We start from the raw sequence: 25,774 nt of genomic DNA, 5'->3' as shown, positions 1-25,774 counted from the left end.
TTGAGAACACAGAATATCCACCAATTTCGCGCATGATGAACCCACATCTAGTACCATTTCTAGCCAGGGCCGTGCAGAGGATGTTCAAGCAGATCGCGAGAGGTGGATTCGCCGCTTGCATGCAAGTTGATGTTGAGCGAGGCATCTAGTGCGTGTGGGTGCCAGAACGCGGGTTGTTGGTGCGCGTGGTTGCGAGCGTCATGCCGAAAGTGATGCGTGTCGAAGGGCGGCGGTATCGCGATGGGCTGCGGCTCCATCGCAAATGGCTGTGGCGCGTTCGCAGCGTGCGAGTTTTGGGGCGCAGAGCTGGCGGTCCGAAGCGTGGGTTCAACCCAATCCTTGCGCGTACCATGTGCAAGATCATCATACTCCGGATGGGTATAGTCCGAAGAAAGGTATTGACAGTCACCAAACGCACGCTTCAAGCGTAAGGGATGCGGGTGCGCATTCAAATCGCTCGCAATCGGTGCTATCACATCTCCGGACCTAACGACGCTAAGTGGCGGAGTCGTCATTGTCGCCGTGGTTGGCGCTACACATCCGTAGGACGCGATATTGACAAGATCCGGCATCGTACATGTAGGCGCTGAAAGCGAAAACATGGCCGAACATTCCGAGGTGGACGGAGAAATCGACGAAGATGGTATGGGCATGTTGAATCCCCCTTCCGATTTCGGGGTCCACGAACCCTGCTTTGCCAACATTAGCGATGTAGGCCAACTGGAGTCGCTCAGACGCAAGTCGATGCTGAGATTCGCCCCAGTGTCAGTAGATCGAGCGAATGGAGATGGTTCATTTGCACCACCGCGATCGGATCCCGTATATTCTGACATCCCGCTTGTACTGCCAATACTGCCCACATCGATCCGAGTGGTGCATGACGCGTTCGAGTTGCGTCGTCGTTGCTTACGTCTATCCGCCCAGTCGTGCATGTCGAGCGCACCTCCATTCTGCTGTTGCTGCAAGTTGGCTTCTTGCGCACGTGCTTGCTCCTCACCCGTACTCGCACCGGGAGAGAGCAGCATTCTAGCATCGCTCATCAACGATCGAAGTGCATGGTCCAACTTTCCTGTCAACTCATTCGAGGTCGCTAAGCGAATGCCATCCGGATAGAACTGTGGCTGAGCAAGCAAACGCATGGTCTCGCTGATACGTTCTCGAGCGCGCAGCATATTCTGCAAGTTGTACGAAGGGTGCAGCACCCATCGGGCAGCAGCAAGACATCCAGAAGCCATGTACTGTGGGCTGAAACGAAGCGTCGATGACGATGTGCTGTCCTGGTCGAGGATCTTGTTGCTGAAGTAGTCGAGCACTCTGAATGCCAGTTCGGTCGCCGTGGCTAACCAACGTTCTTGTAGTGGTCTTGCCCAGCAAGCATAGCTAGAAAAGCTCGACGCGATCGAATGTAACTGAACCGCTCGTCCAAAGCGATATAAAAGCAACACGAATCCTGCTTCCATGCTGCTGTAACGGTCCATGGCGTATCGTGCGACGTATTCTTCTCCTAAAACGTTAAACCACGTCGCGAAGCACTCTCGCTCTTGCACCAAAAGCATGTCGATGCTATTGCTCAGCTCGTGTTGCGAGATCGTCGCCGCCGCCGTATTGGCCTGTATCGATGCTGCAAGTCGATCCAGATTTCGTTGCGAGAGAGCAATGTCGAGCTGGTACGCTAGACGCGTGTCATATGCCGACATGGTCAAGTGATGCAGTTGGTACCAAGTGCGGACATTGGGAAAGTCATGTTGAGCGATCAGCTCGGGACGTTTTGGCATGGATGCGCGTTGGGAATCGGTTTGCTGGCTCAACTCGAGAAGACACAGTTGGATCCAGGTGCGTTGCTGCACTCGCAAGACGACTGACTGATGGTTCGCGTCCAGCAGATGGAGCGCCAGAGGTGGTGTGTACGGCTTAACGGCCGAGGTGATTGGCATTGCTGCATCAAGGGAAAAGCACAAGCCAAGCTCGTAGGCATACGCAATAGCAGCTGCGATCCACTCGGACCTCGAAGGATCGCCCGGTGTCGCCCAGATGGCCGAGACAATCAACGCTTGAATGTGGTCGATGCTGCACACTTGGCGGCTGGATGCCAAGCTGAGGATGGCTGCAGCTGCCGCTTGGCACTGCGAATGCAGCGAGGGACGAAAAAATCGACTGGCGACACAAAGTATCGTGGAGAACAGGATGGGCGATTGCTCCCGCGTATACTGTACCTTGTGAAGGTTTGCATCCAACAAGGCCAAGATGGGGTTGAGCTGCGTTATGAACAGGCTGAACAGGTAGCAGGCGTCTGTCCAGCTGCACGCGTTGATCTGCAACACATCGTCGTAGACGCTCGAAGCCATTCGTACAGGGTTGGTTGAAGCGCAAGCTACGAGCTCTGTGGCGCCACTGTGCGCCGGACTGCCGAGCCATATTGGAAACGGCTGACTCGAGCAGCCAAAAGGCTTTGCGAAGTACGTTGCATCTTGTGCGTTGTCGGAAAGAGCCATGGAAGCCAAGTCGAGGTTGAGAGGGTAGCTGCTACAGCCGAGCATATCGTGTCGTGCCCGGAGCAGCATTTCTGGATTCAGGGTGACAAGCCGATTCTCGTCAGCGATGACTTTTTCGAGCTTCTTGCCACGATGATGCTCGCGGAATTCGCAAAAGAGGTCCAGGCGATTACACCGAGAGCAGCGTGGGTCGTTGGGGTTGGTCTTCCGGCACTTGACTTTGATAGCACGGCATTTGAGACATGCAAGATTAGATCCTCGTTTATTCGGAGTGGTGGGCCTATATGCGGTTGCTCTTTCGCTATCGGAGCGTGTATGCGTGAGCGGGACCGTCTCAGTTGCAGCTGAATCGAACGGATTCAAGCTGTGCGGATACTTGAATTGCTGCTGCTGTTGAAGCCAGTGTTGTTGCTGAAGGCCTAGCGGCTGCATGGTCGCCTGCACCTGTCTCTGACATGCATCGTCGTTCTGCTGACATGCGCCGCTCTGATAAAAGCCATGCTGCGCAGGAGGACGCGATCTGGAGCTGCTTAAAGATGAGGATGGCCCGGCGCGCGCCGCACTCGATGCTTCCGAGAAGAAACCGAAATCGTCCATGCTCATCATGCGCAAACGGTCAAGCGCGAACCCCATGGAAGAATACCTACAACGCTTGCACTGCGCCGTCGCGATATTTAGCACAACAGAAAATGAGCGAGCTGAGCCAAGTGTTCGAGTCAGCAGACAGTTACAAGCCGACCCAAGGTGGCTTTCGAGGGCAACCCGTTAGGCGGACTTGCTCAAAGCTTGAACGGAGCGTAGGCTAAGGTGCGCCTACACTGAAGCTGCCAACAGATGAAAAGCTCAAGCTTGAGGCGAGCAGTGCAAGACGGCGATCACTGCGGATGTATGGGGAGACGACGCCGAATAGACGAGTTACAAGTCGAGGTAGAGTGGGAGCAAAAGCGAGAGATGCTGCAAGACGTGGATGAATAGTGGAAGAGAACCAGTTGCGCCTGATCGGCAACAAGATTTGGCTACTAATCTAGCATGGTAGGCCGTAGAAGACAAGACAGGGTTGGCATGACTCTTGACTGGACTGGGACGGTTCAGAGCATTGCCACGCTGCCAGGAACGATGAGTGTTTGATTTTTGCACTGCAGTCCGGATGTCTTGGCCAAAGTGGTTGATGCAAGACGATAAGATGGGCAAGATCAGAGTAGCACTCCGACGTGGTGTGACGGGACGAAAGCAGAGGCATCAGAAGGGAGAAAAACGGGACAAGAAGAAGGAAGGTCTGGCAAGACCAAGTGAGTTGGCTCATGTGAGAGGAGCTTCACGCTGCTTGCTCCCCCCCACTAGATGTACGGACGACATGGATATGCATACGACAAGATCGTAGCTGGAACACGCATGACAAGGGTTTGAGAATGCAGTCTGACGAGCGGAGATGCGAAGGTGTTCGAATCTGTACAGCGGTACAACTGTAGAGCTTGCATATCCAGCCGAGCTGGTGACGCGACCCAGAAGCGCATCGGTAGATTGCAGTCGGGCTCGGTAGGGTGGGGAGCCGCACCCTGTGTAGAAGCCAAAGTGTCTCGAATTGGCACATTGACATAAGCAAGATCCGGCAATTGCTCTCGAGCCTCTCTGTCAGACCTGGTTACCGAAGTGAGACATTGAGAGGCTGTGTTTTTTAACCCATCGTCGTTGCTAGCACGATTAACTGGCCAACCCAGTCCAGAAAGACGTTGACTGCTGGTTGGATTCTTGGGTGCCCTATCTGGCAAGTAGCTCGTCTCGGCGCTTGCAAGATAGGATCAGCCAGTCAAAGTTGGGAGGAAAGACACCACAGTTGAATGAATCACGAATGTTGAGGGTGCGCAAGAGCGGAGTTTGGCAGGAGATGCGGGTGATGAGAAGTGAGCAGATCTCGATTTTGTTCTCATCCGATTCGATTTTGCAGACGAGCGGCGAAACCACGGCGTACTCGGTGTGATGATGAGCGAGACCAAGCATGTCCATGCCCATCAGTCGGCCAACGTGGCGCCGTTGAGCAGCAAGGTTCACGATTGTGGTGGCGCGATTTGGGTACTTGGCCTTGACATTTCTGTTTAGGCAGCTAAGCGGGGAGAATCGAATCGTGAATCACGGAGGGCGAATGACATGAGGGTCTGAACCTACTCTCAATGCTGCCATAGTGGCAAAGAAGGGGTACATTGGGCGTTGACGGAAGAGCGGTCCGTCGTGCGTCGATGTTGGTGTTGTCAAATATTGAAACCACTCAAGAACTGGCTTGGCACAGAGTAACACGGACAGGTGCCCATCACCCATCACGGATGTAGCACAACACACGGCAGTCATGAAAGCCAAAGCAGCCATAAAGCCAAAGCAGCCATAAAGCCAAAGCAGCCATAAAGCCAAAGCAGCCATAAAGCCAAAGCAGCCATAAAGCACATGGGTTTCAGACAGCCACGAGCTGCATGAGCCTTGATGAGTGTAATTCATGCAACTTTGTTTAAATCAAATGCCGCCAAAATTGATATATTCGTGACACACCATCATCAATCAAGTAAACGATGGACGCTGATCGTTGATCGTTGGACGTTGTTGCGGTCCGTCATCGGATGGACCACGCGAGCCAGAGCTGCAGCTCAGCTTGCAGCCTGAGACACGAATCAACACTCACCACTCGTCGCACACATGCAAATCCTTGGTACTTGTCTACGAAACTTGGCAACATGGGCACAGGGTTACCCCGCCGCAGCGGATCAACATTGCCTAATCTATTCCAATGCACACACTTGTACGCTTGGGGTTGCGCGCACCAAGACCGTTTGCTCCGCGCTCATTCACCATTGTTTAGAGCGTGACTGTCAGCTGTCATCTGCAGCACGTTGCTCCTATTCGGGCTTGTACTCAGCTGAGATTGGATTGGATTGGATTGGATTGGATTGGCTTGGGTTTAGGCGGCCAAACCTCGGTGTAGAGAGCCGCCACGTTGTCAGTCAGTGCTCATTCAGAAGGGATTCTTGCAGATGATGCGGTCCATTTACGACCCACGATTCATGGCTCACGGCTCACGGCTCACGATGTAGCGTGCCAAACACGAAAGCTGCACGTCGATTGACGATTCACGATTGGCTGTCAACTTTCCCGTATCGGTGTTTTCGGTCTTGCAAACGCCGATGAGCAGTTTGAGCCGCGCGAGTGACGATTTTGATTTTTTTTTTGTCTTTGTGCCATGTGCACTCACGATTGTACGTGGTACAGTAGTGTCGACATTCGTGATCCGTGATTCGTGATTCACGATGGATGCCGTCTCGCCTTTGATGGTGCAGATGCAACTCCGACCAAACTTGAAAGCTAGAGAGCTTGGCTCTTACTGTTCACTTTATCAGTTGATCGACTCGACCTTCACGATTGGATCGTACATGATGTTCCATCCATGCGCAACTTGCACCGCACCATTCACGATTGCATGTTACTTTCCACCCTCGGCGCGTACCAAAGTCAGCGCTACGGCCCGCTCAGTCACAAGTGTAATCCGTCTTGTGACCTGTTGCTATGCTTGTGGTGATCAAACGCATCCAAGTATCACTACAAACTCCGAACATGCATGACAGTACGCTGACGAATACCCGCTCATCCAAGTTGGTACAAAATTCATGCCTCTCTCTTCCGGCGACTTGCGTGCACTACTTGTCCCATACCTTTTCCAACTCAGATTGACGCTGGTCGCCATCTGAAAAAGCGCACAGACTGCAGCTTTTTTGACAAATATACATTCGTGATTATCGCTGTCATGGCTCCATGTATTTCGAGCGTCGGGCGAGGATGCTGCCAGTAATACAATGTTGGACGAATCTTATGGCGTGCGATTGCAGAGCGAATTCACGCTGCCAGCGCTGTTGTTGCCACAGCTGGCTCACCCTCATGAGTGTCTAGAGAGGCAGCGAGACCATTTCGTGCAGCTGCCATCGGCGTCGAGTCAGAATCATCATCGGCTGTTCGCATTTGTGCTGCTCGCTTATCTGCCCCCAACCGCGACGGCTTCTGTTCCACTACAGACGTGAATGATGCTTCTGGCTGTCCACCTGTCGAAATCGCAGGCGAACCCGCGGGCGATCGAAGAGAGCTCAGATACTCGTCCTCGGTCATCTCTGGTCCAAACCGAGCGCCAAGTGCATCTCGGAGGCTCGTCAATTGGCTCGGTCGCGTCAAGACTGGTCGATGCGTTCCATTGCCAAAGCCGTCATGGCTCATTTGCGAAAAAGTAGGCAGACCGCTTGTACTACCAAAGACGCTCCCATCCGCTTCCAAACCTAGTGCCGCGCCGTGTTTGCGAGCTTTTTGCGCCATCCATCCTCGACGGTGGTTCTTGTGCGTTGGCGACGTGCCACCAACCCCCTGGCCTTCACCAGCACCTCGAATGCGTCCAGCAGAAGCGCTCTTGGATCCAAGCCGAAGAGCACGAAGAAGGTTGTCCATCGCATCCTGCGCTTCGTCGTCGCTTAGGATGCTGGCAAGCACGCTCGTCATCTGCAGCAGACGTAACGATACTTGCTTGATACCGTCATCGCCGCCGCCAGCAGTATTGCTCGTCTCTTCGCTCGCTGAAAACGACGGGTCGAGCTCCGTGAGATGCGCAAACAGGTACAACAGTCTTTCATAGATAGGCATCAGCACTTGATCGCGAAAGACGATGAGTACAATCTTTCGAACGTCTATGCGTTGCAGGTCGGCATGGACACTGCCTGCACTCGAAAGAATAGCTGCAGCACCCGATTGCGTCAAGTTGGTGCTTGAGCTGAAAGGTCCCGCACCATTGCCTCCTGTCCCGCCCGCTGCTGCTTCGTTATACGAAGCTGAGGCGGCAATCAGACTGCGCAGCGTGGGATCGGTCTGCAACGGAAGGAAGCACGCCTCGCAGTAAGGCAGTACTTGACCCAGGAAAAACGTCCAGACCTCTACCAGTCGCAATAGCAGACGCGTATCTTCGAGAGCTTGAAGCTTGGAGTTGAGCGTCAAAGTTCCGGTCGACGTTAGCGACATAAGATCGAGCGTGAGCGATTCAATCGCGTGCGCCTGGCCACGATCCAGCGTCTTTCGCACATGAAGACTGACCATCTCGTTGAGCTCCTCGATGCTCGTGCGCAGCGCCTCCCCATTGAAGAGAGGCAGCACCCTTATGCATATCATTTGCCATGTATCCGACCAAGTGCCAGGACCTACGGGAATGCCCACTCCAGCCGGATTCGGCGATGTCGCGCCTGCAAGGCCGCCTGGCGTACCCTGGCAGTAGGGGCCACCTAGCTGAGCGCCCGAGGTGTGGGGTGCGCCCATCGATCCACCAACGCCCGGCGATGAGGGGAAACTGCCGCGGTCAAGGGCTCCGCTCGGCGTCGAGCTCGCACCAGACCCAACCGTATACCCGCCAACTGAACCTTGTCGATCGGATGCTAGCGCTGACACGCAAGTGGAAGATGCGTGGTAGCCCGTTGAGCCAGCCATGGAACCTGCTTCGGATCCAGCGAGCATGGAAGCCGCACCAGCGCGTTCAAGTTCTCGCGCCATCATCCTAGCATCATACGAGCTGAGGCTGCGTGTTGATGCCGGCGTGGTCATTGAATTCTTGGATGCGCCGTTGGAAGAGCCGGAAGCGCCGGGCGCGGGCGTGCTAGGACTCAAGCTGGTATTGGGGTGAGCGTTGGAGCTGGTCGCATTGGATGAGATCGAGGCGAGGGTCACCGAAGGAGGGATTCCAACTGTAGCTGCTGATGCCGCCATTGCCGACTGATTTGTCATTGTAGCTGCTGATGCAGAGCCTGACCCGGTTGATGGCTTAGGTGTTCCGCCACCACCAGCCAGATGAGCTACGGTCTTAGCACTCGAGCTGACGGAACCTTGCTGAGCGTTGAAGCCGCGTAAATGGTCCGTCTGATTCTGGCACAAGATACGCACATACACAGGGCGGGCGGCAGACTCGGAAGGTGTAAGAGCCGGCTTGCTGGCCATCTTGGATGTTGCGTCGACAGGGCGCTCGACAAGATCCGCCTGTATCTCGCCAAAGTCATTGTATTCTGATTGCGCGCCAGGGCGCGAGGAAGACGGCGGGCCTGGTTGGCTTGTCGATGCAGTTGGGTTGGGATGTGATTCGGCGGTGAAGGTAGGTGCTGGTACAGCGAGCTGCTCGTCATCGCTTTGAAAAGGCACCGCTAGTTCAAGACGAGACCAACCGGTGTTGTCGAGACGTACTCGCTGGTATGAAGACTTTGGATCTGGCCACGCTTCGGAAGCAGAGCCATCGTGGAGCGCCATAAAGACGCGCAAAAGCTCGGCGATAGCGATACCATGGGCGACAATGCAAATGTGGATGACGTCGCCGACAGCGGCGCTGTGCGTCGGAGGCTTCCTGCGCAGCGCCTCGATGCGCGGAAGGATGAATTGACGCACTGCTTTTGCGATTCTGGCATTGACCTCTTCGAGCGATTCGCCTTCAGGGAAGCGAAAGTTGCGCGCATCGTGCCCGATTGAGCCTTGCATCCACTCGGTGTGCGCATAGCTTTGACCCTCTGCTTGTCCGAAGTTGATCTCTCGGAGCGATTTGGACTGCACCAACGGAGGCGGTGGGATGGAGCGATTGGATTTGAGGATCTCGTCGGCCGTCATGGCAGCGCGCTTCAAGTCGCTGCAGTAGATGGCTGTGAGCGGCACATTGGCAAACGATTGGCCTAATGCTCTCGCTTGGTTGATGCCGTTGGTGGTGAGAGGTGTATCTCTGAAGCCTGCCCATATTCCTTGGTGGTTGTCTTGCGACTCTCCATGTCGGACCAGCGTTACGAGCAAGCTGTTCAGCAACATGTCGAGATGATACGCCCAGACAAGGAGGGCTTTCTGTCGGCTGTGGAGATGCGATCGAAGGTAGTGAGTGGGGGTACACTAAGGCTTAAAGTAGGGTATGGTGCATGTTTCCCGGGTCGCTTACGATCAACTTGGATAGCTCTCGAGTCGGATGCCTCGACGGTGTCAAGAGGCGGACTGCCTCGTTTCGTATGATGCAGTATCTAGACCACACCTCCTGTGCTCCTGCCTTTGCTATGTGGGCGAGTGCAGGAAGCTTGATGAGGTGATACAGTCCCTCCACGGTCCGTGCTGCTGCGTGCTACGAGGCTCAAACTCGGGTCTTTCTTGTGGACCCCTTTCAAGCCACGCAGACCCTTTGACTTTGAACAAAGGCATCACGCTGTCAGCAAATCACGAAATTCTATCATCCATCATAATCGTATAACTTATCGTAAATCGCAAAACAATCACGAATAGAATGTATGCCCGATCAGAGTGGGAGTGGAGGGTGCCGCACACTCGGGGGACAGTCAGCGACGATTCCATTTTCAGAAATCACGGATCGGGAATTGTGGATGCTCGCTGCCAAAGCCAAGCTCGGCAATCAATTCTCACGCAACACAGTTGACGAATACAACCCAAGTCTGATTCTTAGTCTAGAGTTCCTTTTGCTAACTTGGAATGGTTTAGCTTGTAGTTGGCACGGTGCAACGAAACCCAACCTTCGCAAAAAATAACGACGTGTGCACTAGTTAACCGCAAATCTCAGCTCGTCGGTCAAGAGTCACGAGTGGAGGGGCCTGATTCGTGAATCGCCGCTGGAAAGTTCAATTCCAGTCTTGCAAGCATCCGTTTCCACCAACTTGCTCGCACCTCATCTCTCACCCTCGTCCAGAATACATATCATCCATCGAAAATGGCAAGCGCTAAAGAGTTCAAAGTCGTATTGGCAGGCCAGTTTGGCACGGGCAAGACTACGTTTGCCACGCGCGTCAAGTCGGCCAAAGCGGATTCAAAGGAGATCAAGGCGCTCAAGACAACCCAGTATCCCGTGACGCTTCAGACCTCGGCCGGGTCGGTGACGCTCCGACTGTTTGACACCAACTTGCACGCAAAGGGCGGTCTACCGGACGACGGCTTCTTCCGAACAGCTGATGCTGCCATCGTGTTCTTCGATCTGACCAAAGAGGACAGCTACACAGCCATGGAGGACTGGTACGACGCTGTTATCAAGGCCAACGGACGCAAGGGCAGCGAGCCCCTACCCATCCTAGTCGTCGGTACAAAGGCAGACGACATCAAGGGCCGAGATATCAAGCCAGAAGCGATCGAATTCCCACGCAAGAAGGAGCTCCCTTACCGCGAGATCTCGTCCAATGCTAATTACGGCGTCAAGGAACTTCTGCTCGATGTCTGCAAAGCCCTGCTTGGTGATTCTGTTCAACTCACCGACCAAGTAGAACTGGACAAGCCAAAGATCGACAAGATTGACCAAGAGCAGCTCGAGAAGCTTTACAGCGAGTACGAAAAGGCCTCCAAGTGACACACCGCTCTCACACGGGCCCAGTCACGAACGCGGACTAGATCTGAAATCATCAGTCAATTCAGATACAAGGCACTTTGCGATCTTGATGCTTGGTTGCCGTCCTTGGTGGCTTGTATTGTGTGGATGTCTCTCCTCTCTCCTGTGTGAATCGAATTGAGCACCACAGCAATCGTGAATGTACAGTAGCGTGGTCGCTACTTGTCCGCAAGGGGACTTGTCCGCAAGGGGACTTGTCCGCAATGCGGCAAAGCTACGTGCTTATCACCTCCCCTCCTCTCGTCCGACAATGCATCGAAAGAGGCTTGGGATAGGGTTCCTTCCGCAATCGGCCAAATCGCAAGGCAAAGTATCTGCTAGGTCGATGACAGAGCTTGCAGAAACCCGATGGCGAATCAGCGCAACATTCTGCTAGGGGGCGCCACAGCTGTGTTTCCAAGTCACAGAGTCACGAGTGTGAGAATCACGAATCAACGTGGAGGATCAGCCATCGTGCATGACCTCTGCCCGCCCCTTCACGCATGTTTCGATGATGTCGAAATCCTCTCACCATGAACGTGTCAAGTAATCACGATTTGTGATTCAGTCGTGAGTAATTCGTGATTGCTGCTGATTCACGCTTGCATTCTGATGTTGTCATGTGTATTCGTGATTTACTGCACCTTTGTTCTCTGTCTCGGCACAACCGATACGTTGTGGTGTTCGTGATTGGCACGTCGCTAGCCACTCATGACTGACTCACCTCAAATGGCTCCGAAGCGGAAAACTTCAAAGCTCGATAGAGTAGCTTTCGACGCCGCTACAGAATGACAGTCGCAGCTCGGATTGCCTCTCTACGCTTGGCATGTGCTTGAGAGGCGGTGCTTTTGTCAGCAAAACCATCTCGCAGCGCTCAGCCAACCTACACTTCGCAGTCCCACCCCGGTTGGGTTTCGCTTCTGACACAACTCTTGAGCTTCTTATCGCATCTAGCTTTCGCCTTCAGCTCTGTGTCGATTGTGAATCGATTCTTGTCGTCTCCTGAGCCGATCGAGATGCTCGCTGCCTCTTACGCTACCCGTCCACCTGCCACAATCTTGTCCCTCAGCCATCATCTGTCTCTCTGCTGAAACTTTCGGTAACCTTTCGTTTACTCTGCTACCGCTTCGATAGCTCTGGGTGCTAGCATTGACCACTTTTCACCTCCTGAAAATGTTCGTCAACGGAGGCGGAAAAGGCGAGATCCCTCGTAAGGTCGACATCGACCCGTACTTTGACAACACCAAGCTCGTCTTCGGAGAGGCAGGTACAAAAGTGCCATACACTCCTCAAAACACGTGGAAGGATCCCAATGGTGATCGCAAGGACTACCTTGACCGAACCAAGGGTCTCACGACCATGCAAAAAGTGAGTTGTGGGTCAGAATTGGCAGAGGCTACACGAATCTGTCGGGTGCCATGTGGGCCCACACCAGATTCAGGTACTGACTTGTTCAATCCATCCTTCGTAACAACAGCACGTGGCGTTTTTCGATGGCGATTGCGATGGTGTCATCTGGCCTACCGATACATTCTTTGCGTTCCTCTCGCTTGGCTTTGGCTTCTTGCTTTCCGCAATGGCTGTAGCCATCATCCATGGCCCCTTTTCGTATCCGACGCTGCCGCGCAAAGATAACAAGCTGCTTGACTGGCTTCCGGATCCATTTATGCGAATCTATGTCGCCAACATCCACCGATGCAAGCATGGCTCAGACTCGGAGTCGTACGATCGACGCGGTCATTTCCGACAGAGCCAGTTTGAGACCATCCTGGACGACTATTCAACGCGTCACGGCAAGGATGCGCTGTCGTTCTCGGATGCGATGGCCATGATCCGCGAGCGACGCGATTTGATGGATCTGTTCGGATGCTTTGCCTTTATGTTTGAGTGGGGCAGCACGTACATGCTCCTCTGGCCGGCCGATGGTGAGTCCGACCATTTGCGAGGAAAGAGGCGCCCTACTTTGTGAACTAAACTGACGGAAATTACCTTAACGACCTCTCGCTTGCTCGAACAGGCTACATGCGCAAAGACGACATTCTGGGCATCTTTGACGGATCTATTTTTGTAGTTCTGGCTCATCGCCACCGGAACGGCCAAGGGGGTGGAGCGTTCAAGCCAAAGAGGGCATGAATTGAAGTGATTCCACAACCGTGGCGCATCTGTCTAGTATTTGGTCTATCTTTTCACGATTGATCCGACCCCAAAGATCATGGCATGCAGATCTGTCAGCATGTTTGTCCGATGCATCTGAGACAGACAACTTAAATGTGGAAGCGCACTAATCACGAAAGCAGCTCAAAAAAAATTGAGGAGACGCAGGTGGCTGTCGAAGAAGACTCCATTCACGATTTGATCTCGCTTGATGGCTGCAGACAAGGTTCGCAAGTGCTGTTTTAGAAATGAAAAGCCTAAGCAACGTGAACCGCGTTTACCTCTGTTAAAGAGCGTACAAGATGAGAATTGACTTACCATCGCCTTCCGCCGTTTCAAGCCGAAGATCAAGTACAGGTTGAGGATGAAGAGGCGTCAGCGAGGTCATCAAACTTGTCAACTCACAACTGGAGGATCGTTGCGAAATTGAATCTGAAAGCAACTTGAGTCGGACCTTCCGAACAAGGAACACTTGTGACTGACACTCGTGACTTGCATGTGACCGACTAGAGGGATGTTCGCGACCCTTGTCCCTTTCTTCGAAGAGTCACACGCGTCGCTGTGCACAATGGGACATGCAGCGCATCCTGAGCTTTCCATGCTCTCTTGTCTGCATAGCATGCGCGCCTGCCGTTCGGAAAAAGAAAATCCAAAAAAGTCGCGAACGAAGTCGTGAGTGTTGGTCTCAGAGAACACAGAAAGAAAAGGGGCATGATCCATGAGTGTGATTCGTGATTGTTGCTCTGGCTGCTGTTGCGACCCTTGGCTCTTCGGCTTCTTTGCCGGTCATCGGTGCGTCATGCAACAAAGAGGTTTCGAGTGTGGCTCCAAGTGCGGCTACTGAGTCACAACTCAGACTTCTGCGCATAACCTATGTCAGCCGTAGGTGCGCGTTGCTTGCGAGTTTAATGCTGTCGTTGTGCTTTGTCAACGTTGACATTTACAGTGCCGAGCCGAGCAGCGACTCAACAACGCTGTGAGAAGAGTGATCCGGTGTGTGAAGTCTTCGGTATGACTTCCGAGGGCTGGAAGAGGGGTGCCTGTAGCTTCGACCTGTCTCTGGCGTCCCAAAATCCTATGAACAAGCGCATTGAATGCCGTGTGAGTCCTGGCTCTATAGTCGGCGCTTCCGCCCCTGGTCAGTGATTCTTTGCTTTTTTGTGGCCAAGCTTGCAGACAGTCGACAGCCGCACCCTATCCGTGACTCTCTCCCTCTGCTGATCCTCGAGTACTAACTCGATCGAATCGTCGATTTGAGTGCATTCAGCCCACGATGCCGATCGAAGCCGTCCCAACAGTGATGAGTGTATGCTCAGCTCTCGCGCTCTTTAGTCAATCACCTTTGCTGGCGGGTTCGGCCCCAAGCCCAACTACGCCTCGCACTCGCTTGTCTGTGAACCGCCATCGACAGCAGCTCTCGACAGCGTCTTGGAAGCCCACCTACGTTCGACACGACCAGGAACACGCTCAAGCACCGCCGTAAGCGCTTGGACCCTTTCAATCCCAGCCGCATGCATGGTGTGCATGCACGACCCCCTCTCACAGTCGTTACTCGCTTCCCTCCCTTTCTTTCTCCTTCGCTCTACCTCTCATCCCGATCGATAGGCTTCGCTAACGGTAGTCCAGCCAGCCCACAGATTGGACAGCTCAAGGCTTGCCGAGCAACCACGACTGCCTGGGTCTGGCTCATTCCATCTCATTTAGCTGGCCACACATCCCAACACAGTAAAGCGCTGTAGGGCTGACAGGGGCCCTTCATTTGACCCATCGAGCTCTTCCTGACAAGCTTCGACACCATATTCTGCTCATCTCTAGGCGCTAGCAGCTTGGCTAACCTGGTCCCCTTCTCCCACCTTGGCCACTGCGCCTCTTTGTGCCGCAGCCCGCCCCTCTGCACGCGGCACGGCACCCTTCCATGGCTGCAACCACTTTTCGCTGTCAGACACGGACCTCTCCTCCTGCGAGCAGCAACATTAGCCTCCTTCAAAACTCAGCCCTCAGCGCTCACGTAATAGTCGACGTCCGATGCAGACACAAGTCACTCGTGCCCAGCCAGTCGAGACTGCTCCGAACCGATGCGGCCACGTATGGCCACGCATCACCTCTTGAGCCGGCTCTACAATCTCAGGACGTCGTATACGTTCGTGGGTGCTCGTACTGCTCGTAACGCTTCGTAGCTAGACAGCTAGCCACTTCATTTGTTCCTACGCATAGTCTACTGATCAGGTATTGTTGCCACGGCTGTCTATCCCACACGTTCATCTGTCTCATCAGCGTTGAATGTTTGCCTTCCTACCCCTCCTCACATCGCCGCGAAGGCCAGTAACAGTCCCACCCAACTTCATTCCCCGTCTCCAAAACATCCACGTTGACGGTCAACCTACAAATATCGTGCCAGTGTCTCAGCTCATGGACTTTGCTCAGCAAGCGAGCTTGCTCGTTATCGACTCTTCGCCCTTCCTTTCTCCTTTCTTCCTTGTCAGCATCATCGTTCCACAAAGATACCCACATTGATTTGTCTTCTAGCACCCAACTTGCCTTCTCTCAACATTCATCTTGCACCACCCAGTATCTAAAACGGCGTCCAACGCACAACAATGCCTTCAACCGTAGCAACGGGTACCGAGGCGGTCACTTCGAGCGGAGCTCACAATGGTCCTCCCGCCTTTATCGAGTTTGCGCTCGGGGGCAAGCGGCTGGTCCGTTACAATCGCATGGCTCGCAGCGGCGACGCCGATGCAGCCGTGTTGGGCAAAGGCGGATTCGGGTGCGTCTACCGATACGCCATCGATTCTTCCTTCACGCCTCCTTCGTCCATGGATCTCTCGCTTTCTCTTCACTCGGCTGCTGCACATCGTCACGCGTCCGAACCGGACTCATCAATGTCCTCGGAACTGCAGCACGACCGCTCTCCACCACGAAGCCGTCTTTGCGATGAACCAGTGGCCACCAACACGCTTATGAAGCCCGCCTCTCTTGTCGCCGTCAAGCTCTGCCGTACGCCTTGCTCTGGCTCTTTTGATGAGCTGCAAAAGACGAGCTTGATTGACAAGCGCACTCGTCGAGCCGATATGCAGGACGAAACCAAGGCACACGTCCGCATCGTCCGCGGGGAAGGTCGCATCTTTCAGTATCTCCAAGCAGCCCATCAAGCTTCGGGCCGTTGCGATGATCCTCGGCTCGTCAAACTCGTCGCCAACCTTCCCGCTAATGGAATCGCACGAGCCGCTCAGCTCGATGCGCTCGATGCCTCTTTCGACGAGGAAGATGGTCCACCGACAAGGCTGCTCGTTTTCGAGAAGCTCATCGAGCTAGATGCCGAGCGCACACCGAAGGGCTGGATCAAGTCCAACAAGACGTGGTCGCACGAGCGCGTAGAAAAGGTTGCTTGCGAGGTTATGCAAGGACTTCAGGTGAGTGTCACTCTCTTAAGCCCAAGAACGATGACGGTGGACTGACCAGTCTCGTATCTGTATTTTGATTGCATCTCAAGTTTCTCCACGAGCACAATGTGACGCATGGTGACTTGAAACCATCCAATCTCATGCTTGATCCTCGCACTGGCGTCTCCAAGATCATCGACCTGGGGGCGAGCCGCCGATTTGTGCATCTTTCCAACAAGGAGCGCAACAATCGACGCGCGGTCGAGGACCAGGATCGCCATCTTTTAGCGCGCAGACTTCCGGTGCCTCGACTCGCCCCCGAGCTCTGCGAAGGACTTGGATCGCTGACTGGATCGCCATACTACATGGCGCCCGAAATCCTGCTTCAAGCGACGAGATACGTCGACACTTCCGGTCGGGCTCGCTCGGTGTTGGAGGACTACGAATTCGACTTTACCTCTTTTCTTCCTCGAGAGCTATGGGGCATGTACCATGTTGGCTTGAGCGATCTGAGGCGAGGATGGGGCATCCGCGCTGACATCTGGAGTTGGGCTTGCACTGTGCAAGCGCTCTTGCTGAAAACGGTGCAAGAAGACCAGCGGCCCAGCAGCAGCACCATTTCGCCTTACGACTTTTCCTTCTCGCGTCACTGCGACGAGATGATGGAGCCGTTGCACGAAAAGATGACGGGGGAGGACAACGTTCCGCGATTTCATCAGTGGTGCCGCGTCTTGCCGTTGCTCATTGTCCGCATCGCACTCGAGCCGATTCCACTGACACCTCAAGCTGAAGGCTGTTCGCCAGCCTTACGATCTGCGCTCAAGGCGTCGCTTCGACATCAAGACCTAAGGCCTACCGCAGACGAGCTTGTTGAGATGCTCCAGGTGACGCGACCTTGTTCGCGTGGCTCCAAGGCAGCATTCATGGGCGCACGGTCCGACTCTGTACGCAAAATGGGTGCGCGACAGCCGAGCATTGAAGCAGGCCGAACCCGTCCACAGCTTGTGGCAGTCGGCGATAAGACAGTTTCGCCTTTGATGGACAGCACTGAGCCCGAGAGCTCGAGGTACGCGACCCCGTCCCTGTCGCACGGCGCTTCGACTTTCAGCAGCCCACAACATACCTGCGAGACGGCCAGCCGAGGATGTCGGAACGTGGCTACGGATGCCGATCGCAAGGTGCGTTTCGAGGCGGGCACGACAGAGTCTACGTTCCTTGTGGCACCTAGGTCGGAGAACCGATTGAGTTTCGAAAAGGAGCTCAATCATGGCGACCCGGTACCTCAAGGTTTTGAGCTTGTGAGCCCGGCTCGGGTGGGGAAGACGCGTACAAGTCCTTTGCGCGCAGGGATCCGACCGGCAACGGCCAATGCGACACTGCAGACTCCGTCGTTGGGCAGCGCCCGCCGCACGCACACAGAGCCCATGAGTGGTGTGAAGGCGGCGCGGTCGCACCCGTCGACACCTACTCGCACCTTGGCTGGAGGCATGCACACACGACTGGGAGGAAGCGATGCCGACGGCGGCTGTCAAGGCTTGCAAAAGCGTACACAAGAGCGTGGCGATGGTGCAGGTGCGGCTGCGGCTGCAAATGTGTCGATAGGAGCGTCGGACGGATTGGGGATCAATTTGCTGGTGGAGGATCTGCGCTGTCTGCAAGTGAACCGTCCTGGAGCATTGCGTACGATCAAGGCCGGTACGAGTGCAAGTGTACCTTCGAGCCCCGTGTCACACGGGCGTGGAGCATCGATGCCAATGCTTACTTGTTCGACGGTAGAGGACGGAAAAGCGCCGTATCGCATGCCACCAACAATGACACTTGGCTCTGGGAGACGTCTATTTGGGGATGACATTGGCGGATCACCGCGCAGCAGCATGGCGGATGGTAGAGGTCATAAGCACAGCAGCTTGATGGCGACGCTCAAGGAGAAGCAAGTGCGGCTGAAGCAAAGTTCGATGAAGCTGATGGGCAAGCGAGGGAGCGCGATGCGTAGCGCCACAGAAGATGGACATGGCACAGGGTTGGAGCACGGACGCGATGGGGAAGGCATGGCAGATGAGGATCGAGTTAACAAGATCGGAGGCCATGAGCGGTACCAGATGATACGCCAGGCTGAAAGCCAGACGATGAGCAGCTTGCCGACGGTGCCGTTGGAAATGTCACCGATCGGAATGCGATCGCCAGGGTTGAACATGCACCATGCAGGTTCTGCGAGCCGGCGGTCGACGACGATGACAGGGGACGACCATTCGGCATCCAAGCCGCTGATCCGACGCCTGTTTACATGGAGTACATTGTCCTAAAGCGGATGGGGTGACGTTTGTTCTCAAGCCAAAACATTTCTAAGCGCCTGTCGTTCCTCATTCACTGATTACTATCATGAATGATGATTGAGCTTCTGCGTCATTCACGATTGTCTGTACTTGGAGCGAGCGCATCTAGGACGTGATTGCGCAAGGGAAGATGCGCGCGACGTGTCAAGCGTGACGTGTGACGCGATGAACGGGGTGAGATCACTCACGACTAAGCGCGGCCATTCACGATTCGCAAGAGGAAACCGAGGTAGATTTTGTGATTCACGTGTTGATCTGTGATATGCATCGCCTTACACGAGGTAGCAGGAGCAGCAGCAGCAGAAACGCGTGAAAGCGAGGTAGAAGTTTTGAACCATTTGGGGTTCGCGCAATATTTTTAACGTTGGTATTTAATATTTTGGAGAATAGCCACCAACGTTTTGTGGCGAAGCGCAGAGAGAGAGAGAGAGAGAGGAAAAGCACGAAGAGTTCGCGTTTGAGTGCAGCCAATCACGGCGGCAGATTAATCATTTACGGCTCGGGACTGCATCTCTGAAAGCTCTTTTCTACTCGTGATTGGTGAAACAACGATTAGTTAAGTTAGTTGACTTCTGGTTGAAAATTCACGATTCAGTCCGAGTCGCACAGTTGCATCTGTAGATCGTGGATGATATTCACGATTCACGATTAACTTTGCAACCCCAAACACGTCGAGACCGCTTACACGTCAGTCACGAGTTCCTTATGATAGCGTTCTTTATTTTTATTTTTCCGATTTTTTCCTCTTGGATGCATGCAGCAGCACAGCAGAGAACCCTGCGTCTCTTTGGTGGATGTTACCGGAACCGCTGCCGATTTCACGCTCCTTAAAAGTCCGAGTCGTAAATCACGAATCACGAATGATGAGTGTGAGTGTGAGTGTGAGTCGTGAGTCGTGAGTGGAGGACAGGTTGATTCACCTACCATCCTATCATCTCTCCATCCGTTCTTACCACTTCACTATTCGAAAGACACGCGCTCTCTACCGCACAACACAACGTCCATTATGAACACCATGCTTGCTTTGTGATACCAAGAGACACGGCGTCACTCTCTTCGTTATCGCGCAAAAATCCAGCGGTACACCATTATCACGCTCGGTCCTCTCCTCGAGCTGCCTCCTCAACTGACTCGCACTACTATCGCCTTATCAAGCGACTCGCTTTTCCCTTTTCGCTTACCACACAATGTCCGCACAGCCCTCTTCGAGCTCCTCTGGCGTCGCTGCCAATGCAGACGCTTCTGCGAACGTGAAAAGCCACCATCGACGTACTTCCTCGCTGCTCCCCAGCCTCAACTCGCTCGGATCGTTTCTCGCAGGCGGCCTAACCAGTCCAGCTGCTGCTTCCAATCAAGACACGTACGCTTCTCCCGTCGCCGGCGGAGCGCTTAGCACGGATGCCGAGCTTGTGATCTCTGATCCCAGTCCGACCGTCTGGGCGGATGAACAGAGTCCGGCCAGGTCGCGCTTTGGGCGTCAGCGTCGCTCTGATGCTCCTCGGCGCCAAGAGGCCGTCACAAGGGGCGTCAGGGATCTAAGCGAAGAGATCAAATTTCGCGGACCCGCACAGCACTTGCCCACCGATCCCAGTCAGCAGTCGGTGATCGCCTTTCCCGCACAAGGTTCGCGCAGACCGTCGGGTTCCAGGACTAGCTCGGCAACAAGCACAGCCAGAGGCTCAGACACAGACGCCAGTGCCGTGTATAGTGCAGAACCGAGCCTGGATTCGCCCGACACCTCTGCAACGTCGATCCTCTACTCTCCCAGGTCCAACACCAAGGAGCTGCCTCCCACCCCACCCCCGCCTCGGTCGGAAAGCACCATCAAGGAAGAGCCAACACCGCACCTCTCGTCATCGTTGGCGGACCGTTCAGATTCTAGGTACGCACATCAGACGCTGCCGCGCTCGTTTGCGTCTCGTTCGACGACGTCCCAAACGGATTCGCAGCAAGACAGTCGACGCAGCGCCGCTCACGCCAGGACAGCGTCGCTCAGCGCTTCCACCGGCCGTTGCGCTCCACGCTTCGACCCTCTGACGAGCGAAGAAAGGACTGTTCAGCGCCAGGCCGGCTTCCGTGCGCGCAGCATCAATTCCATCCGAGGGCTCGCCGCAGCTTGGGTGCCCGCGAGATTCGTATCCAGTTCGGCCTCCGAGACATCGTCGGACGATCTTTCGGCTCCGGACGCCAGCAGTCCGCGCGCAATTAGCGACCAGATGGCCTTGACAAAGCTCGACAACGAAAAGAGTCTGGTGAGCACAGGCCAAGCCAAGAGACCAGTCAAGCTCGACAGGAGGAGGTTGGACAAGGCGGTGAGTTTGGCGGTCGAAGCTGCACAGGCGGCCGAGGAGGACGAACGGGTGTGGGAGCAGAAGCAGCGCGCCAAGCGTTCAGCGCAAACTACGCGATCGCGACCGACTTCAAGACCAGTGTCCGGAGATGCTTGGTCGTCGTCGTTCAACGTCAACGCTGAGCCGGCCGGTGTCGCATCGTTGTCCGATGCAGAAGCAAGCAACACCTCGGACTCGGAGCAGGACCAAGACGATCTAGGCTTTTCTTTGGACCTCTACATCTCTTCTCTCGGCTACCTGATCTCGGCGATTTCCGACAAGGAAGCGCCCGGACTCAGCAGCAAGCAGAAGCAAGAAATCCGTCAACGCCTCGAAGAAGGCATGTGCAAACTTGGCTTTGACGCCAAATCCGAGCTCGAAAAGGCGCAAGCCATGAAGCGTGACCTTGAGCTCGAACGCGAGAAGCTGCAGCTGCAACGCGAACTCGCGTCGCCCAGCTCGTCGCCTGCCAGCGTGATTCACCACCACTACCATACAGCTATGCCCTCGAGCGGATCGTACGACGCGCGCAACTTTTCCAGGGCGCATGCGGCAGCGAAAGCGTCCGGAAGGGCGAGCTCGAGTCTGGCAGGCAAGATCGGGAGTGGTGTTTTGGATGTAGGCTTGCATATTGGCGCTGGGGCGCTGAGTGCGCTGAGCGCCAATCTGAGCGCGATCGCTCCGAGGACAGCAAGGAGTAGTGCAGAGTCCAAGGGTAAGGAGGAAGATGTGAGGATCACCGATCTCGACAACGGCGAAGATCTGCCGACACTCTCCGAGACGGATCGCTCGTCGAGAAGCGCCTCTCAACCGGGGAGTGGAGCGGCGACACCTAGGACGGCGTGGACGCGAGCCATCAGCCAGAACAACAAGCAGTGGGAGCTAGCGGTGGCTTTCGCCAGTACTGCCGCAAGCGCACTCGCCACGAGTCTGGGCGCAGTGGCTCGACAAGAACAAACGCCAGCGCCGAGCTCGACCGAACTCACTTGCACCGCCGGCACGTTGACCAAGGAAGAGCAAATGCACCTCGCTCGATATGCAGATGCGCGCGGCTCGGCAGCAGGCGAACCGGGCGAGACAGCCGAAGACCGACTAATCCTGCTCTCGGCTTCGCTCGCGCGAGCGCTAAAGCGATCTCCTCTGCCTACGCAGCTGTACCAACTACTGCGGCAGATGGTATCGATCCTCGCTGCCATCGATGCAAAGTACAGCCTGTCCGAAAAGGGTACACAGCTGGCGGTGCGCGAGACGAGCCGAGCAATGCGCTTTGTGCGCAGGCACGACCTGCACGTCAAAGCCGTCAGGGTGGCGTGGGCGGCAGCCGAGGCGGCTGTAGCTGCACTCGAGGCGTACAGAGACGAGAGAGGCTGGATCGAGATGCAGCAGCAGCAGCAGAGAATCGCCAACACAAGCGCTAGCCATGCTCCTTTGACGCCCACGTCGCACCTCGACACCACGCCCCTGCACGCCTCACCACGCGTGCCCGCTTTGGCCATCGCGGAGCGTCACACGCTCGAGCAGTGCTTCGACGATGCTCACACCGTCGCCACTGCAAAGCACGCCAAGCGCGTCAGTCAGGATCAGCCTCAATCCTAGCCTTGCTTCTGGTCGGCTCACCGTGCGTTGTTTATACCCATACGACAAGATCCGATGTTGCCTGTCGACCTTGATACCCATACCCTGTTTGTGTTATTTTTTCACGAGTTTTGAGAGGTCGATGCAATACACGCTTCCCAACACAAACGCACGCACATGTGGTTGGTTATGCGCATTTGGATTCGTGCTGTGGTCGGTAGAATTGGGCGAGCGAGACAGGGTGGAGAGGAGGCGACGATGGATTTATGGATCCCATTCGTCGATACAGCTGTAGAACTCTGTGAGGATGTGTTTCTGCGCTTGAATGTTGCTCTGTTGGTCAGTGGCGATGGCACGAACGACGACGTACTTTCTACCGGTGAGGACGTCGGGGGTGACTTGGTTGAAGGCGTCGGTTTCGATGACAGACATGGTGTGGGCGTGACTGCCGACGACGGCGGCACCGGCCTCCTGGGCGATGACGATGCCGGCGCAGACGTCCCAAGCCCAACACCCAATTTCCCAGTAGAGATCCAGGCTTCCGCTGGCGACGTTGCAGAAGTTGAGTGCGGCCGAGCCAATCGATCTTACGCCCTGTGCGAATTTGCCGCCGACAACGCCGGCCTGAGCGTCACCGGTGATTTTGGCAAACGACGACAACTTCCTGGCGAGAATCTCGGAGCGTCGATCGCTGCCCCATTCAAATGCGACAAGCGCCTGGTTGAGACTGGTGAGCGGCTGCGGCGAGGCGAGCGGCAAACGCTGTGGAGTCGGATAGTGCGCAGACGAGACGAATGATCCCTTGCCCACACATCCATGGTAGAGCGTATCCATGAATGGAGCATACACCACACCGATCGTCGGTTTCCTGTCGACCACCACCCCGATCGAGATGCACGTAAACGCGAATCCATGGACGAAATTCGTCGTACCATCAATCGGATCCACGATCCACGTCACCTGATCGCCAATCGCATTCTCCTCGCCTGCCGCCCACGACTCCTCACCGATAAATGCATGCGTACCATACCTGCCCGCTATCTCGCGCTTCACCAACGCTTCCACCGCCTCGTCCGTCTCCGTCACCAGATCCGCCGTGTTCTTCTTCTGATCATATCCAGCCGACGATGCAAACCGACGAGACGACCCCTCCACAATCGCCCGCCCCGCCTTACGAGCAAGCTCGATCGCAAACACGTACATCTCTTGCACCTCCGCTTCCGTCATGTTCGTCCACATCTTGACGCTATCGCTTGTCATCGTGGTCCATTCCTAACCACTGCCCAACTCAACTTGCCAATCGTCAATCTTGCCAAGCGCGTCCGCAATCACCAACGATTCACGTGTCTCGCCAACGTGCCCCAACTAACCCATTCCGCCCTATCCCGAAAACCGTCATTCTATACGCACCATCGGGTTGCACCCTCCCAACATCTCGATTGCCTCCCGATAGCTAACAATCGGCCTATTTAGCTGCAAAATTATACATATAAAATTTAAATAATAAATATACATCTCTGTCTGTCCTTCTTCATCAAAGTCCCAGTTAGTACAATGGTTAGTATAGGGCACTCTCACTGCTCAGATCAGGGTTCGATTCCCTGGCCGGGAAACCTTTTTTTGTTTTCTTTTTTGGCAGGGCATACACGCATCCGCCCGACTCCGTCACTTGGTCTTGGAGATTAGACATTCACAGATTAGCAGCACACAACGAGACTAAGTCGACATACACACGCGACACTCACGACTGTCACAGTGGAAACCAAACACTGCCACGCGTTTTGGAGAGCAACACAGAATCAAAACGAGTGTATGTGAGAGTGGCTCGAACTACAACAGAGCGCGGTAGCAACTGCATGTCAACATGAGGGTACATTGGTGTGCACCTGGATAAGCGCAAGGGCCAGCGCAGCACGCTAGGCGGTCTGGTCCATGTCATGCTTAGCCATGTCCAACTTAGCTTGCTCGTCGTCCATGTTCAGCTCAAAGTCCATCATGGTGTCATCGGTCCATCCGAGCGGGGGACCCTTGCCTGTGATGCTCGGGTCGTCGCTAGGCGGCAAGTCTAATTTTTGTCTCAACTGCTCCACCTCCTTTCTGCACACGGACAAAGCCATCTCCCTCCTTTCGAGACGCTTCTTCATCCTGACCAGGTACTCGTTGCTGTGGCGCAGCAGTGCGACTTTCGAAATGGCCTTATTGGCTGATCTCGCCATGTCCGGATCGCCGACATCGGCAGGATCAAAATGCTCGGCTTCTCGATCTTCTTCGGCGCCGTCGGGACCGAGCAGTGATCCGTTCGGTGCATCTTCGTCCAGTGTGATGGCGGGCAACAGACCGCGCAGCTCGTCGAAGCAGAACTTGAGTGAATCCCGACGTTTTTGCTCCGCTGCTTTGTGTGAGGTTCGGCGCGATTCCAGTCCTCCTGCCGACTTGTACGTCAACCACGCATCGCGTTGCATGTGCGAGAGTGCGCCTGGCTGGATCGGCATACCACCCATCTGTGGTGCGAGGTTAAACGTCACTTTCGGTCCCGATGACGTAGTCGACGGTGCGAACGGCGCAATGTTAGGATACACGTGTTGCCCAGCCATGCCCCCTGGTGTCGGTAGCGGTGGCTGCTGCATCATTATTGTTTGATGTTGCTGTTGGAGATCATCACGAATCTTGCCTTTCAGAGCAGATGACAGTGGTGCGCCAGAGCCAGTGCCAGTGCCAGTGCCAGTGCCAGTGCCAGCGCGGCTGTTGGGTGAAGAAGCTTGGCGCTGATCGGCACTGCCGGGACTCGATCGAATGCCCATGATGGAGCTCGGGGTGAGGATTTTATTGGTAGGTCCCGAAGGAGGTAACATGGCACCACCGCCAGAAAGATCGATGGGCGACGGTGTTGAAGAGGTGCCCTCGCTTTGAGCGACATCCGCCGACTGGTGCCGCGAGTGCGAGCCGCTGGCAGCAGCAGCCTCGGGTGCAGCCGTGATGGAGGCCCTGCGCGAACTGGATCCGGATGCGCCACCGTTGACAGAGCCATTGCCGTTGGCGAGAGGCGTACCAGTGCTGGGTGACGCTAAACTCGCAGCATTCTCCTTCTTTTTCTTCAAGGATGCCCCAGCTACGGGCTTGT

At 55.1% G+C, this 25,774-nt stretch overlaps 9 protein-coding genes and 1 non-coding gene across 10 annotated transcripts in view; 5 read left to right on the top strand and 5 right to left on the bottom strand.

Moving 5' to 3' along the window:
* Nucleotides 1-59: 59 nt before the first annotated feature.
* On the bottom strand, nt 60-3,125 carry UMAG_02757 (uncharacterized protein; the record flags this gene model as incomplete). The annotated part of the gene is made up of 1 exon (XM_011390815.1): nt 60-3,125. One exon carries the CDS (start codon nt 3,123-3,125, stop codon nt 60-62), a length of 3,066 nt encoding a protein of 1,021 aa, XP_011389117.1.
* A 1,125-nt stretch (nt 3,126-4,250) lies between these two features.
* Nucleotides 4,251-4,904, bottom strand: UMAG_02756 (uncharacterized protein; the record flags this gene model as incomplete). Its single annotated transcript, XM_011390814.1, has 2 exons — nt 4,251-4,571; nt 4,656-4,904. 2 exons carry the CDS (start codon nt 4,902-4,904, stop codon nt 4,251-4,253), a joined length of 570 nt encoding a protein of 189 aa, XP_011389116.1.
* A 1,461-nt stretch (nt 4,905-6,365) lies between these two features.
* Nucleotides 6,366-9,335, bottom strand: UMAG_02755 (uncharacterized protein; the record flags this gene model as incomplete). The annotated part of the gene is made up of 1 exon (XM_011390813.1): nt 6,366-9,335. The coding sequence occupies one exon, from the start codon at nt 9,333-9,335 to the stop codon at nt 6,366-6,368; it is 2,970 nt and encodes a 989-aa protein (XP_011389115.1).
* Nucleotides 9,336-10,233: 898 nt separating this feature from the next.
* On the top strand, nt 10,234-10,860 carry UMAG_02754 (uncharacterized protein; the record flags this gene model as incomplete). Its single annotated transcript, XM_011390812.1, has 1 exon — nt 10,234-10,860. One exon carries the CDS (start codon nt 10,234-10,236, stop codon nt 10,858-10,860), a length of 627 nt encoding a protein of 208 aa, XP_011389114.1.
* A 1,191-nt stretch (nt 10,861-12,051) lies between these two features.
* On the top strand, nt 12,052-13,011 carry UMAG_02753 (uncharacterized protein; the record flags this gene model as incomplete). Its single annotated transcript, XM_011390811.1, has 3 exons — nt 12,052-12,246; nt 12,356-12,803; nt 12,896-13,011. The coding sequence occupies 3 exons, from the start codon at nt 12,052-12,054 to the stop codon at nt 13,009-13,011; spliced, it is 759 nt and encodes a 252-aa protein (XP_011389113.1).
* Nucleotides 13,012-15,629: 2,618 nt separating this feature from the next.
* Nucleotides 15,630-18,718, top strand: UMAG_02752 (uncharacterized protein; the record flags this gene model as incomplete). The annotated part of the gene is made up of 2 exons (XM_011390810.1): nt 15,630-16,445; nt 16,526-18,718. The coding sequence occupies 2 exons, from the start codon at nt 15,630-15,632 to the stop codon at nt 18,716-18,718; spliced, it is 3,009 nt and encodes a 1,002-aa protein (XP_011389112.1).
* A 1,217-nt stretch (nt 18,719-19,935) lies between these two features.
* Nucleotides 19,936-22,674, top strand: UMAG_02751 (uncharacterized protein; the record flags this gene model as incomplete). Its single annotated transcript, XM_011390809.1, has 1 exon — nt 19,936-22,674. One exon carries the CDS (start codon nt 19,936-19,938, stop codon nt 22,672-22,674), a length of 2,739 nt encoding a protein of 912 aa, XP_011389111.1.
* A 243-nt stretch (nt 22,675-22,917) lies between these two features.
* On the bottom strand, nt 22,918-23,913 carry UMAG_02750 (uncharacterized protein; the record flags this gene model as incomplete). The annotated part of the gene is made up of 1 exon (XM_011390808.1): nt 22,918-23,913. The coding sequence occupies one exon, from the start codon at nt 23,911-23,913 to the stop codon at nt 22,918-22,920; it is 996 nt and encodes a 331-aa protein (XP_011389110.1).
* Nucleotides 23,914-24,193: 280 nt separating this feature from the next.
* Nucleotides 24,194-24,265, top strand: UMAG_16049. The gene has a single exon. It is a non-coding gene; the product is annotated as a tRNA-Glu (tRNA).
* A 304-nt stretch (nt 24,266-24,569) lies between these two features.
* Nucleotides 24,570-25,774, bottom strand: part of UMAG_15091 (uncharacterized protein) — a gene marked incomplete at both ends in the record, with an annotated part of 2,900 nt that continues 1,695 nt past the window's right edge. The window contains one exon of the mRNA XM_011390957.1: nt 24,570-25,772. Coding sequence (XP_011389259.1) covers nt 24,570-25,772 — 1,203 coding nt within the window. The remainder of the gene's footprint in view (nt 25,773-25,774) is intronic.

Source organism: Mycosarcoma maydis, chromosome 6 (assembly GCF_000328475.2).
Source record: "Mycosarcoma maydis chromosome 6, whole genome shotgun sequence".
Classification (NCBI taxonomy): domain Eukaryota; kingdom Fungi; phylum Basidiomycota; class Ustilaginomycetes; order Ustilaginales; genus Mycosarcoma; species Mycosarcoma maydis.
The sequence above is the reverse complement of the archived record's forward strand: the minus strand, read 5'-3'. Positions and strand labels throughout refer to the sequence as shown.